The sequence below is a fragment of the Belonocnema kinseyi genome, chromosome 4, assembly GCF_010883055.1.
Source record: "Belonocnema kinseyi isolate 2016_QV_RU_SX_M_011 chromosome 4, B_treatae_v1, whole genome shotgun sequence".
NCBI lineage: Eukaryota > Metazoa > Arthropoda > Insecta > Hymenoptera > Cynipidae > Belonocnema > Belonocnema kinseyi.
This window is the reverse complement of record NC_046660.1, coordinates 77,359,305-77,374,424: the sequence shown is the minus strand read 5'-3', so window position 1 is coordinate 77,374,424 and position 15,120 is coordinate 77,359,305. Positions and strand designations below refer to the sequence as shown.

General features: G+C 24.7%; 1 protein-coding gene across 1 annotated transcript in view; it reads right to left on the bottom strand.

The window, feature by feature from the left end:
- LOC117171354 overlaps positions 1-12,675 on the bottom strand; it is an 18,056-nt gene extending 5,381 nt beyond the window's left edge. The window contains exons 1-4 of the mRNA XM_033358597.1: positions 12,266-12,675; positions 6,552-6,995; positions 1,141-1,233; positions 877-1,069 (exon numbers count right to left, since the gene is read on the bottom strand). Of these exons, the coding sequence (XP_033214488.1) occupies positions 877-1,069; positions 1,141-1,233; positions 6,552-6,995; positions 12,266-12,469 (934 nt within the window). The 5' untranslated portion in view covers positions 12,470-12,675. The remainder of the gene's footprint in view (positions 1-876; positions 1,070-1,140; positions 1,234-6,551; positions 6,996-12,265) is intronic.
- Positions 12,676-15,120: the final 2,445 nt, after the last annotated feature.

Here is a 15,120-nt window from a genome sequence, read left to right as displayed (position 1 = left end):
AATAATTTTCAGTGAAGTTCCTACCAAAATGCAGTACCTAAACGTACTTTATTTTACTCTAATACATTTTCCAAAGTTTCAGCTTGATATTTTATTCACAAATAAAGTTTTTAGGTTCAAAAAAACATTCAGTGAACTGAAAAAGTGAGGTCGGTAATATAGGTATTTAGCTGTGTCACATGCCCTTAAATAAATTAAATCGCTGAAATCTGTAAAATTATAGAAGATTAAATTTTTGGTAATAAACAATGCATCTCAATAAATTAAAATATCGATCAGAATCGTTTGCAATAGTTTAAATTTCAACGTACGAAATAAATTGGTTCCATTATTTTCATCAGTATTTGAATATATTTATATAAATTGTTTATTAACAGCAATAAAGGCCCTTACAATTTTCAGATTAAAAATTTTATTAATTAAAAAAAATGGTCAATATACTAAAAATAATTGGTTGTACTGGATTTTATGGTACAGGAAATTATTGATAATTAAAAAATATATATTTCCCGTGAGTTTCATATTGAAAAACAATTTTATGGTTAAACTTGAAACTGAAAATTATCCAAAAAATTAAAGTCTTACGGATGTATTCTCATTCCAAAAAATGTTAAAGAAATTTCGCATCTTTGTGAAGCAGTAACACCTTTTGTTTTTATAGCACATTTTAAACTGCATAAAATAAAAATTATTACCTCATAAGAGCTGCAAAAATCTACCGCAGAGTTAACATTGATAACATTTAAATTTTTTCTTTTAAATATGAAAAAATGCTGAAAAACTTCCCTGTTTAATATTATCTAATATTTTAATACATTCAAGTATAAAAATTGCTTTGAACCATTTTTTTCTAAATTCAAGTATTAAACTTCTCACCTTCTACAAAGACCTGAGTTAAATCCGAGTTTGTTAAACAAACTCCGAAGAGAAACGTATTTTTGCGGTGGAATAACACGGACTCAAAATGATTAAGCTTAAACTGTCCCAGTATGATTCCAAATTCTTCACTTGGAATGTCCATTATGACTCCGGTTCCAAATGCAAACATAGTTCTAGCGTCGTTTGTGTACTAAAAATGAAAAGATAATATAAAAGTTTGTAAATTAAAATTGAGAAATAATCTTCTAAAGATTTACTCACACGACTTATACATTCGTAAATAAACGGCTTCAACGATTGAGCATTTTTCTTCATATTCTTGATAAAACTGTCGGTATCATCATGTGAGAAATTCTGAAAATTAATTTCAAAAAATGTTCGTCAATAACCTTCTATTATCTTTAATATACTAAAAAAAAAAGTTTTCAACCTATGTCCTATAGTTTATATATTTGGTGACGTATGGAATTTAAACATTTTAATTTTGAAATTGTTCAGTTCTAACCATTAATATTTTATGTTCTAAGATTTTATTCATTTTAAAGAGATTTTTGAATTACGATTTGAGAATCAACATTGTTAAATTTTCAGGAGCTTAAGTCTAAAATATCTTCATTTTAAAAACTTAATTCAATATTTTGAACTTTTTTGTGCTATTCTTCAAAAAGGTTCGTTTTTTATTTTAAAGTTTGGATTGTCTTCGGTTTAAAATCACTCATTGTTTAAAAATTTTAACCTAAAAAAAATCAAAGATCACAGAAAAAGAGGATTTTTCCATTAAAAAAATCAGCTTCATGAGCAAAAATAAAAAATAAATTCAACACTGTTATAAAAAACCATAATATTAACAAATAAAATCACATTTTATTTATAAATGAAATGTTATAAGATCAAAATTATCTTAAATTTCGCGTTTATATTTTTTGAATGGAAGGACGACAGTATCGCTGGATTCTTTATATCAAACATTTCCCAAAAAATTTAAAAGTATAAGAGAAAAGTTAAAAAAAAGTTTGACAGTGCATTAGACATTGTTGATTCTTTAGGCTATAAATACATCAACATAGATAATCACAAATATCCTCAATAATTCCATAATTATTACACAATATTTCAATAATAACACTATTTCTCAATTTTCTTGACTACTAGATTTTTGATTTTTTTAAAAAGTTAAAAATAATTTGAAGTGGTTTTTAAAATTTTAGACTATTTAAAAAATTTTCAAAGAATTTTGAAGAGATTTAAAAAGTTTCAAGAGATTGCAAAGTATTACAAATATTTGATTGTTAAGATTTTAGAGTATTTTAAAAACTTCCAATGACTTTCAAAGAGCTGTAAATACTTTGAAGGGGTTTCAAAGGATTTTTTGATACTTTAAAGAGATACAAGGAATTTTCAAGAGATTTAAAAATTTTCAAGTGATTTCAAAGGAAGGTTTTTGAATATTTAAAAAGAATCCAAGGAATTTTACAAGATTTTCGAGGTTTTCAGTGATTTTAAAAGCTCTTGGAGCATTTTAATCAGTATTCCAGTATTTCAGGAAAATATCACATTTCATGCAATTTCACCAAACTTTATCATGTCTTAATGGATTTTGTAGGATTTCGAAGATTTCCAAATATTCCAAGGTATTTTCATAGATTAGAAAGATTTTATGATATTTTAAAAGATTAAAAAGAACCTTCCATTGATTTCAATCAATGGAAAGAATTTTAAAGAATATTTTAAATTTCGAGGTAGTATTTTTAGAAATCACCAGGAGTTTTTCAGTTAAAAAATTTCAATTAATTTCGAAAGATTTGATCAATGTCAATAATTTAAACGGATTTCAAAGGGCTTGAAATATTTGAAATATACCAATCTGAAAAGATTTTCAGGGATTTAAATTCTCATGCGGTTCTACAGCATTTCGTAAAAATTTCCAATATCTCAAGATATTTCCATAGATTTGTAAGATTTTATAATATTTTGCAGGATTCCTAAAAATGTTCTATTGATTTTAATAATTCGAAGGGATTTCAAAGAATTTTTAAGATTTTAGGGTATTTTAAAAATTTTCAAGTAATTTTCAGGAGCTTCAACAAATTTCAAGGGATTTCAAAATATTTTTAATATTTTAGTGTATTTAAAAAGATTCCAAGGAATTTTTCATTTGTTTCAGTAACTTAATGAGATTTAGAAGGATTTAAAAAGATTCCAAGGAATTTTTCATTGGTTTAAATAATTTGAAGAGACTCCAAAGGGTTTGAAAATATTGAAATATAAAATTTCAAGGGGTTTTAATCGTTTTAATCGACGAAATAAATTTCCCGGTTCGCAAACATTCTTCACGGTCAATAATATTTAAAAAATGGAACACTAAAGTTACAAAATTTTCTACTTGAGGTAATAAAAACTGAGCTTTAAATGAAAGCACTCCAAATGAAACTGTTAAATTTTGAACTTTTAAAATTGAAATTTAAAAGTTTTTAATTTAGAAATGTTGTATTCAAATGCTCAATAATTTACGCGTATAAAATTGAAGGTACAAACATTTTTCAATATAAAAAAATATAAATTCACATTATCATTTTCAATGCTCCAAATTAAAAAATCAATCAATGAACTTTAATATTTTCAAAATTATATAATTTTAAGGAATTTTAAGCTAAAAACATTAAATATTGAAAAATTGAAAAAATTTTAACTGAACACTTCTTAAATTAAAAATTCAATTATTTACTTTTTAGACAGTTTTAAAATCCTTGGAAAGCTTTGATAAATTCCCAGCAAAATACATGCAGTTTCAACGAGATACTTAAATTTGAAACTAAAGGCGATCAATTTTTAACCAGAAAAAGAATCGTTAAATTTTCATTTCCAAAAATTAATTTAAAAAAAAATGTGACAAAATAATTCAATACTGTAATATAAAGCTACTTTTACCCATGCCGAATTATTGTTATTAATTTTTATATTTCAATTTAAACAAAAAAATAAGCACGCTCGTGAAATATATAAAAATATATAAAAGCATATAAAAATTCTCTGACGATTCCAGGTTTTCAAGGTGATGAATTTTAAATGACAATGATGAATCTTCAACTGCAATGGATTAGTTTTAAACCTAAAACATAAATTTCTGATTTTCAACCAAAAAGATAAATTTACAAATAAGTTTTTGAATATTTAATTCAAATACTTGAATTTTCAACGAAGTGGTCCGAATTTTCTACTAAAACAGACAAATATTCAGTCAAATAGTTGGATTTTGAATTAAAATACATAAATTTGCACAAAAAAAGTGGAGTTGAAACAGTTTCAGTTTGAAAAAAATAATTATTGACCAAACTGATGAATTTTCAACGAAAATTATAAATCTTCAACTGGAATAGTGGAATTTTCTAGAAAAAAGATAATTTTTTAAATAAAATGATAAATATGTAACCGGAACACTTGAATTTCCAACTAAAAATATGAATTTTCAAAGAAAGATGCATTTTTTATCAAAAAAGACGATTTTTCAACCAAATACATTAATTTTCAACGAAATAGTTCAATTTGACTATAAAAAATACTAATTTTTAACCAAAAATGAAATAGCTAAATTTTCAGTTTAAAAAAAAATTAATTTTCAACCAAACTTATGAGTTTTTAACTAAAATTATGAATCTTTAACGTTGAATTTATTATCGTTGGATTTTAAACCGAAAAGATGCATTTTCAACAATGATTAAATTTTTTCTTTTAAAAAATAATAATTTAAAAAAAAACAAAAATGTTAACAAAATAGTTAAGGTTTCAATTATAATAATAATTAAATTCTCAGAAAAATGATTTTAAGCAAAATAAAAACAAATTTCCAACAAAACAGCTCAATTATCAACCAAAAAGATGCATTTTCAATTAAAATGATGAATCTGGAACACATCAAATTAATTTTTAACAGGTTGGTTAAACTTTTAATCAATTCATAAAATTCTGATTAAAAAAAAAGATGAATTCTGAGTGCAAAACATTCAAATTTCAACAAAAGAAAAATTATTTTTAGCAAAATAGTTCAGATTTCAATCCATTCGTTAAAACATAAACAAAAAATACAAATTCTAGACAAAAAATTTTCCAAAAAGAATTTTAATTTTGAATAAAAAATAGTTGATTTTCAAACAATAGTTTCATTTTTAAGATTAATTTTAAAAAGATTAATTTAAAAAAAAATTATTTCCTACCAAATTAGTTGATTTTTCGACCTAAAAAGACCGGTTATTAACACAAAATTTGAATTTTCAACGAAAAAGGATAATTTTGTAAAATTATACAATTTCAAAAAATTGTTAAATATTCAATAAAATAATTAAATGATTTTTTGGATTTTTTTATTGGCTTCGATTAATTCAGTTCGAATTTAACCGTAAAAAACGAGAAAAAGGGGAAATTTCTTTAACAAAGGAGAAAAAAGAAGATTTCTTTTTAAAATAGAGAATAAGACAAAGAGAGTGAAATCTGCACTTTTTTAGTATAGTAATATTATATCCAATTAGTGCCACTCCTAGGTTTGTTTTCAAAAATGGACTAGCTAAATTTTTAGTTTCAAACAAAATTAATTTTCAACAAAACTTATGAATTTTTAACTAAAATTATGAATCTTTAAGTGAAATCGTTGAATTTTAAACCGAAAGGATGCATTTTCAACAATGTTTACATTTTCTGTTTAACAAAAAAACATTTTAAAAAAGACACCATTTTTAACAAAATAGTTAAAGTTTCAATTGTAATAATAATTAAATTATCAGCAAAAAAATAATTTTAAGCAAAGGAAAAAAAAAATTTCCAACAAAACAGCTCAGTTATCAACCAAAAAGATGTATTTTCAATTAAAATGATGAATCTGGAACACAACAAATTAATTTTTAACAGGTAGGTTTAATTTTTAATCAGTTAATAAAATTCTGATTCCAAAAAAGATTAATTCTGAGTGAAAAACATTGACATTTCAACCAAAAAGGACTTTAATTTTAATAATTAAAAATGGTAAAATTCATCAAAAGAAGACTTTTTAACTTTAATTTTCAACTAAAAAAGATTGTTTTGTCAAGAGAGACAAAATATTGCAAACTACTAAATTTCCAGAAAAATACATGCAGTTTCAACGAGATATTTAAATTTTGAAACTAAAGGCGATCAATTTTCAACCAAAAATAGAATATTTATTATAATAATTAGATATAATAATTTATATTATAATTTATGATAATATTAATAATATTTACATTTATTTTTATCCAAAATCTTGATTTTATTTTCAGAAATTCTTCACATCAACTTGACTATTGGATAAAAAAAAAGGGTTTTAAGTTTGATTTTTATCTAATTTAAATACCTTAAATTTAAAAAATATAATCGTTAAATTTGCATTTTAAAAAATTAATTAAAACAAAAAAATCAACAAAACAATTAAATGCTGTAATATAAAGCTACTTTCACGAATGGAAAATTATTGTTATTAATGAAATTTAAAGAAAAAATTAAGCACGCTCGCGAAATATATAAAAAATATATAAAGTAATATAAAAATTCTCTGACAATTCCAGGTTTTCAAGGTAGGCTAGACACCCTGCTTACATACATTTCTTGATTTTCTGCCAGTGTAAAGCCTGTTTTTAAAATAATTTTAAGTTATAGATTTTTACCTTTTTTCCTTTGTCATCCACTTCCCAATGTTTGTTGTCGACAAATCTGTGGGAGTCTGGCCGTTTTCCTTTGAAAACTAGGATGGCGAACCATTTACTGTGAACATGACTTTCTTCGGGAATACAGGGAATTGCATCGAAATAAACGATGTCATCTATTTTCAAGACATCGGTAAGAGCTCTGGACGATTGTAATCTCTTGCCGTCCAAATAAAATTTACTCGCCAAAAAGTATATCTTTGAGTCTCTCTCGGAATAATAATCTGTGGAAATGACACCATGTCGTTTTTGAACTTCCTTGATCGATCCTGTGATGTTCACGAGACCTGTTTTTACTTCCATCATGTATGCTGGTCTCTTTTCGTATTTTTGACATATCATGACGTACCAAACGGACGGCTGATCGCTATCTTGACTGTTCAAAATGTGACAGGAAAATACGACCTAAGGACAACATTTTTTTCAGAGAATTTTAATGTATATATTATAGACTTTGAGACTTCGCAAAGCCTAGAATTTTCTAAAAACAGAGGAAATAGGATGATTTTTCGTGAAAATAAAGGGATAGGGCAAAGGAACCAAATGTGAACCTGGTCTTAGAAACAAGGTGCTTTAAACTGCAATTATATTTAAAAATTTATTTATTTTATTGAGAATGGTGGTCTTCCATTTCGCCACCTGGCGTCGAAAACTGGAACTAGAAAGAGTAGGTACAATTTTAAAGATGTAAATTAATTTTGGCATACAAGTGAATTTACGATAGTTTTGTGAAGTATATAAAAATGATTAAATACTAAAAACATATCTTCATCAAAAACAAATAGTTTTAGATAGAATTTCTATCTTCTACAGTGAAAAACTACATTTTTCTCAAATAGGTTTTAATCCAAGAAAAAAATTCCTGGTCGTTTTCCGGGTTTTTCTCGGCTCGCAAACATTTTTCATGATCAATGAAATTTAAAATATCAATCTTTAGAGCTAACAATTTTTCCATTTGAATGAATAAAAACTTGGCTGCAAATGAAAGCACTCAAAGAGGAACTCGTGAATTTCAAACTTTTAAAATTGAGGTTTAAAAGTTTTTAAATTCAATAATTTTGTATTTAAATCTGATTCAAATGCTCAATAATTTACACGCATAAAATTGAAGCTAATAACTTTTAAACCGAACAATTTTTGACTAAATTCAGTAAAACTGCAAAATAAATTTTCTAACCTTTATAAATTGTAGAGTTCAAAGATTCAGATTCAGTTCTAAAAATATAAATCCACGTTCACATTTCCAATGCTCTAAAGTCTAAATTGAATAATCCATCAATGAATTAAACAAATTTCAAAATTATACTATTTACAGCAATTGTAAACCAGAAACATTAAAAACAGAACGATTACATTTTTTATAAACTGAACACTTCTTAAATTAAAAGTTAAATTATTTATATTTTAAATGGTTAAAAAATCCTGAAAATTCTTCAAAATTTTATTTAAAAATCTCGAAACATCTGCATGTTGTTTACATTTTTTTATTATTTTTAAAATTATTTCAGAACATTTAAACATCCTTCAAAATGAATCCAATTTTTTCTATTTTTTTTATCCTGCCAAATTAAACATATTTCCTTAAAACCTTCCACATTCATTTTTGATAATTTTGCAAATTTTTATAAATATTTTTGAATAATCACTCAAAATTATCTTTTCAAAACAAAAATAATTTTCAATTTTCATAGGACATTTTTTTAAATCTTCTGAAGCCATTCAAAATTCTTAAAAAGTTTTTAAATTTTTTGTTTAAAACCTGCCAAAATCTATATTTTGTTTTAAATTAAACCGTGGGCTATTTACACAGAACATTTTATTACTAATAACCGGATTTTATCGATACACATAGACACTTTGTTTAAATTATTTCAAATCATTTCAAATTTCAAACTGAATTTGAATATTTGTTTTTAACCTCTAAATATTTCTTCAACTTTCTTGATTTTTTTAAAAGAATAATATGTATTCAATTATTATTTATACATCGAAGTTCAAAAATTTGACTTACAAATAAATTTATTTTTAACTAGAACAATTAAAATATAACGTTCAGAATTTAGTTTTTAATGTTTAAATACAATTACTGATTTTGAATAAACAGTCAGATATTTCTAAATATTAAGTCATTCTTATCTCTCTTAATTAAAAAATGTTTAATTGAATGGTTTAAAAATTGAATATTTTAGACTAAAATAATATTTATAAAGTTTCAATAGGGCGTTTACAGTTGTTTTTAAATCTTAAAGAACAGTTTAATTTCAAAATTCACTATTAATTTATATTGACAGTTGATCAACTAAAAATATATTTTATCTAAAATCATCGATTTCAAACGCTTCTAATTTTTAATGGCTTACGTCTTTAAAACTGTATTTTAAAATTCTTTAAACTAAAATGTACAAATAACAATTAAAATCTCAAATTAAAAACTGGTTAAAGTGGAAGATTTTTGTCTATAAATTTGTAAAATTTCCGGTCAAAAAATAAATTCACTGTCATTTTCCCGTCTTATAAGATCATTTTTTATTTAAAAACGTCCATTTAAGTTTATAATCTTTTGAAAATCACAATAAATAGAACAATAATTGTTTTTTTTTTTTTAGAAAAATATTTCTGTCTTTCTAGTTAATTTATCGCTAGTTGAAAAATAAGCTATTTTATTGAAAATTCGTTTTTCCTTTGACTTGAAATTATTACTTTTTTACTTCTTGTTAAATTTTGTTTAATTAACTTTTTTATCTGATAATTTAACTATTCTAGTTGAATATTCCATAATTTTAATTGAAAATTCATCTCTTTTGGTCAATATTAACTTTTTTAACCAAACAATTAAATATTTCATTTATGGTTGAGAAATTATATTTTTTAGATGGAAATTCATATTTTTGGTAGAAAATAATCTTCTTGGTTGAAAATTGAATTATTCTAGTTAAAAATTCATCTTTTCAGTTAAAAATCAAACTTATTCCTATTTAGGATTTATTATATTAGTTATAAATTCATAAGTTGGTTTGAAAATTAATATCATACCCTGAAAATTTAACCCTTCTATTTTTTGTTGAAAATTGGTCTATTTTATAACAAAATTTAACTATGTGGTTGAAAACTTGTCATTTTTAGTTCAAAATTCATGTATTTTGTTCAAAAATCATGTTTTTTTGTTTGAAAATTAATCTGTTCAGTCGAAAATTCACGTATTCCAGTTAAGCAATTAATAATTTATTTGACGATCTATAATTATAGTTGAAAATTCAACCAGTCGATTGAGAATTCAACGATTTTATTGAAGTCGTCTTTTTGGTAGAAAATGAATCTTTTTATTTAAAATTTCGGTTTTACAATTGTATCAATTTACGGTCTAAACAATAGTAATCTGCATTTAGACCGCTGATCCGAAATAGGTGGTCTTGTCCTAAATTCTTTACAATAGAATGAATGTTTATACCATATCATATTGAATTCAATATGCATCATTTTGAAATCCTAAGATATCGAATCGAAAAATATTGCATTTTCAATAAAATAGTTGATTTTTCAACGAAAAAGATTTTCTACCAAAAGAGATGAATTTTCAACCCGGAAAGACGAATTTTTAACAACAAAAAAGTTAAGTTTTCAAGCCAAAAAGACCCGTAAGAAAAATAAGACAGAAGACAGAATAATTTTCAACAAAACAGTTGAATTTTCGAAGGAAAAAGTTTAATTTTTGACACAAATAAATTGAATTTTCAACAAAATAGTTCAATTTTTAACCAAAAAGTTAAATTTTCAACGGCGTGGTCGAATTTTTAAAAGTAAAAGATAAAACTTCAACCAATAAGTTCCATTTTCGAACAAATAGATAAATTTTCAAGCCAAAAAGGCTAAATTTTTTAAAAGCAATCGAATTTTCATCAAAAAAATTAATGTCAACCAAAAATTATGATTTTTCCATTCAAAAATTCAAATTTTCAAAAAAGTAGTTGAATTTTTGACCGAAAAAATGACTGCTTAACAAAACAATTGAATGTTCACAAAAAAATTGTATTTTTAAACAAATAATTGAATTTCATAAAAAAAATATGAATTTTCTACCAATAAGAAAAAAAGTGCAACAAAAGATAAAAATTTTCAACTAAATAGGTGAATCTTAAATAAAATAATATTATAACAAGGTACTTCAACTCTTAAACAGACAGTTGACTTTTCAAATAAATACGCAAATTAAAAAAAAACATGGATTTTCAACTAAAAAGGTCCATTTTCAATCAAGAATGGAATTTTCCGTTAAAAAATTAATTTACAACTAAATGCATGAATCTTCAACAAACTAAAAAAATTAATTTTTAACAAAGTAGCTCAACTTTTAAATAAGTAGTTGAATTTTTAACAAGAAAAAATGATTCTCTACAAAAAATACAATAATTGATATTTCGACCAAACATTTTTTTAATTTTTAATTAAGAACACTTGAATCTAACCAAAAAATACAAACTTTCAACAAAATAGTTGAATCATCAACCATTACAGACTAATTATTTACAACCAAAGTTACATTTTGATTCCAAAAAGATTAAATTTCAAACAGGATTAATTTTCTAAAAAAAGGCGAATTTTGAAGAAAAAAAAATTGAATTCTCAACTAAAAAAGGAATAGTTAAATTTTCATTTAAAAAAATTAATTTTTAACGAAATAGTTTTATTTTCAACCCGAGAAAGTTTTCAACTAAATATTTGAATTTTCAAGTAAAAAAAAAAAAGATCAATTTTCAACCGCATTGAAAAATTAAATTTGCATTCACTAAACAAATTAATTTGCATCAAGAAAACATTTCTTCCAAATGAATTAAATTTACAACAAAACAGATAAATCTTGAATGAAAAAAAATATATTTTTAACAAAATAGTTCTAATTTCAATCAAGTCGTTGAAATTTAAACAAAGAATTTGAATTCTTATCAAAAAATTTACCAAAAAGAATTTTAATTTTAAATATAAAACAGTTGAATTCAATCAAAAAATAATAATTTTCAACAAAATAGTTGAATTCTCAACAAAACCCGCCAAAAACAGATTGATGTTCAGACAATATTTTCATTTTTAACTAAAATGATTAATTTCCTACAAAATTAGTTGATTTTTCTACCTAAAAAGACCAGTTATTAACACAAAATTTGAATTTTCAACCAAAAAGGATCATTTTTTAAAACAAATATGTTAAATATTCAATAAAATAATTAAATAATTAGTTGGATTTTTTATTGAGTTCAATTAATTCATTTCGAATTTAACCGAAAAAACCAGAAAAAGGTAGTTTCTTGAACACAGGAGAAAAAAGAGGATTTCTTTTTAAAAATGAGAATAGGGTGTGAACTTTGCACTTTTTAGTAATATTATATCCAATTGGTTCCACTCCTAGGTTGGTTTTCACATTTTTTAAAGAAATTTTCACATTTACTGAGATCTAATATACCATTTTTTCAAGTTTAAACATATATTATACATATTACAACATTTGGACAGAAATCAATGATGATATTTTAGAAAAAGATTTAGATTTCGTGTATAATATTAATATTTTGACCAGTCAATGAATTTAATGAAGAAAAAAAGAATTAAATATTGTGACAGTTATTATATGATTATGTATTAAAAAAGGGGTCTAAAATATTATATGAATTGTTTAAATGTACCTGGGATCCAACTGTTATGTACTCGTTCAAATGTCTGCCTTCAGGAATGTGTCTACCTTTGTGATAAAACTTGTCTTTTCGCAGTAAGGCTTTTTCCACTTTATTATTAAATTCGAACTCAATTTCAGCCTTATCTAACCCATTATTTCGCGAAACTGAGCCGACTCTGTCGAACAGAAATTTTTTATTTTGCATACTTTGCATGGTTATTGCAATTTTGAGGTTAAATTGCTTCCGGCGATTTTCTCATTAAAACTGTCGAGAACAAAGTGAAGATTTCTTAATTTTCTGGAAATCAAGCAAATTTAGAATTCATCTGATTATTATTTTTATGTAATCCAGTAATCCACTATCTCGACTATCACTGTCGCTTCTCGTATTTTTGGTCGACAATCTTGTTGTCATTCTTTGCAGTTTGCACTGTTGCTTGTTATGATCTGAAGTATGCCAATCGTGCGGCATGGCAAGGCAATGCTGCCAATATACCAAGCAGAAAATTGAGCGCCACATTTAAATTATAGATAATTCCTTATTTGATTTGCCTAGAGAATTTCCATTAATTACGCAAGAACAAATATTATCTTTATTGGAAATTATTTTTGAAAATTTAAACGTTTCTATTTCTGTAAGGTGCTTATTACTGCCCTCTTCTTACGTAATATTGTATATCTGAACAATTCCATGTCAAATCATCTGAAGAATTTTAGCTGTTGTTAGTAATTTTGATGAAAATTTTAGTGTCTGTTCTCTCAGGTGTTGAAATAAAAACCCTAAGGTAATTTTTAAAACATTCACAAAACTTGGGAGATATTTAAAATTGAACTTTCATAACTTTGATGATTTTTGTTTAATTATTCCTGACAAGACGCAGTTTTGAACAGTGTTGGGTAATAACTTGTTACGAGTAACTAAGTTACTAAAAAGTAACGTTATTTGTAACTTTTAGGGTAACTTAGTTACTTTTTTAAAAGAAACTTGTAACGTAAATTAGTTAGGATTTTTGCAATAACATGTAACTTAATTTTAGTTACTTTACAGTTACTTTGTGTCCTTTATATTCCAATTTCCAATAATATATTACTGTTCACTTGACGAAATATCTGTCTAGTTTTTTATTTACTAAAAACAATTCTCTGTTCTTAAAATGATATTTTGATGAATTATTAATATTTTTATTGTAATAATATAATAATAATAAATAATTTTCTTAATCTTGTATTAATTATTTTTATATTTAAAAATGAAGGAAGAGAAAAAAATAACTTTTTAGGTAACTTAAAGTTACTGTATTGAGTAACTGTAACTAGTTACAGTTACAAGTAACGTAACTGTAACTAGTTACATTTTTCGTTAAGTAACGTAACTTTAACTAGTCACTCAAAAAAAGTTACTTACCCAATACTGGTTTTGAATAAACATTTTTTGAAAAAGCATTTTTTTAAACTACTTATATTTTTCGAAAACACATTTTTAAACTGAATTTCTGAAAATATCCCGTTTTTATTCTCTTTGATTCCTTTATAGATCACATTTTGACATTTACAGGTTTGAAATTTTTGTTTGTAAAAATCCAAGAAGTTTATGAAATATTTGTTCCTTAAGAAATATTTCTTTAAAACTGTTTATGAATTAAATTTAATTTATGAATTTATTTAATTTATTTAATTTATGAATTAAAATCATCAAAGTTATAAAAGTTTAAAAAAAAAGGATCAAAATTTTAAATATCTGGTAAGTTTTTCGATTTAAAAAATATATACTTTAACCGATCTGAGGGGAATTTAAGAGATCTTAAGAGATGCTGAAGTATGTAAGTCACGGGATTTCCAAGGATTTCAAAGAGACGTATTTCCACGAATTTAGAAAAATATTAGGGATTTGAATGAAACTTCGATTATGTTATAGAGGATTTATAGAGATTTCAAGAGATTTGCAAATATTTCAAAGGATTTTATTGGATTTTAAGAGATATAACGCATTCGCAATAATTGCACGAGATTTCAAAGGAATTCCGAATATTGTGAGGGTGTTTAAGATGTCTCGATGAATTTTAATGGATTTTAATGCAGTGAAACTCTGAGAATGTGCCGGTTTTCGGGCTGGCGGTGATGGGGAACAAACTCGAAAGAGTTCCGCTCCGGATGTAAACGCTTTAGTTTGTTCACGCCTGAGTGACCACCGCACACCCCTCAGTCCTCTTACTACTACTTGCGGCATTCGAAAAGATTCCCTCGGATTTCGAAGCTTCGAAACTTTGAATGATTTTTAAGGAATTTAAAATATTCCAAAGTTCATATATCTCGTAAGATTTAAAAAGAATTCACAACATTTCAAAGGATTGCAAAGATTTCATGAATTCCACAAGATTTTAAGAAAGGTGCGCGTCGGGTGCGCACCTGTAGAATCTCGCGCTTCACGCTTGATAATGTATTTACCTCGCGCTACGCGCGCGGCCACTTTGCTTTCCCCATATTTTTGCAAATAACTGTTTAAATTAATGGTCAAATCATCGGCAACTGAAATTTAGTTTTTTATATTCTCTTTTGTTAAAGCTCCTTTGCATTTAATGAACATATTCTCATCCAGTGTATCGTTAGAAAGAAAGGTCAAAAGCAAATTTTAAGATATAATTTAAAAATAATTAACAACAAATTTGTAGATTCTTTTTTGGTTAAATAATTTTTATCGATTCATTTTTATTCTTATTGTGTGTAGCTTAACAATAAAATGGAATTTTTTATTTTTAATAATATTTTTCGCGATTAAAACAAAAAATGTGCGTCTTATAAAAAAATGGTCTAAAGTAAGTTTTTAGATCTTTTTGAGAAAAACAATTTTACTTCTTAACATTTTTT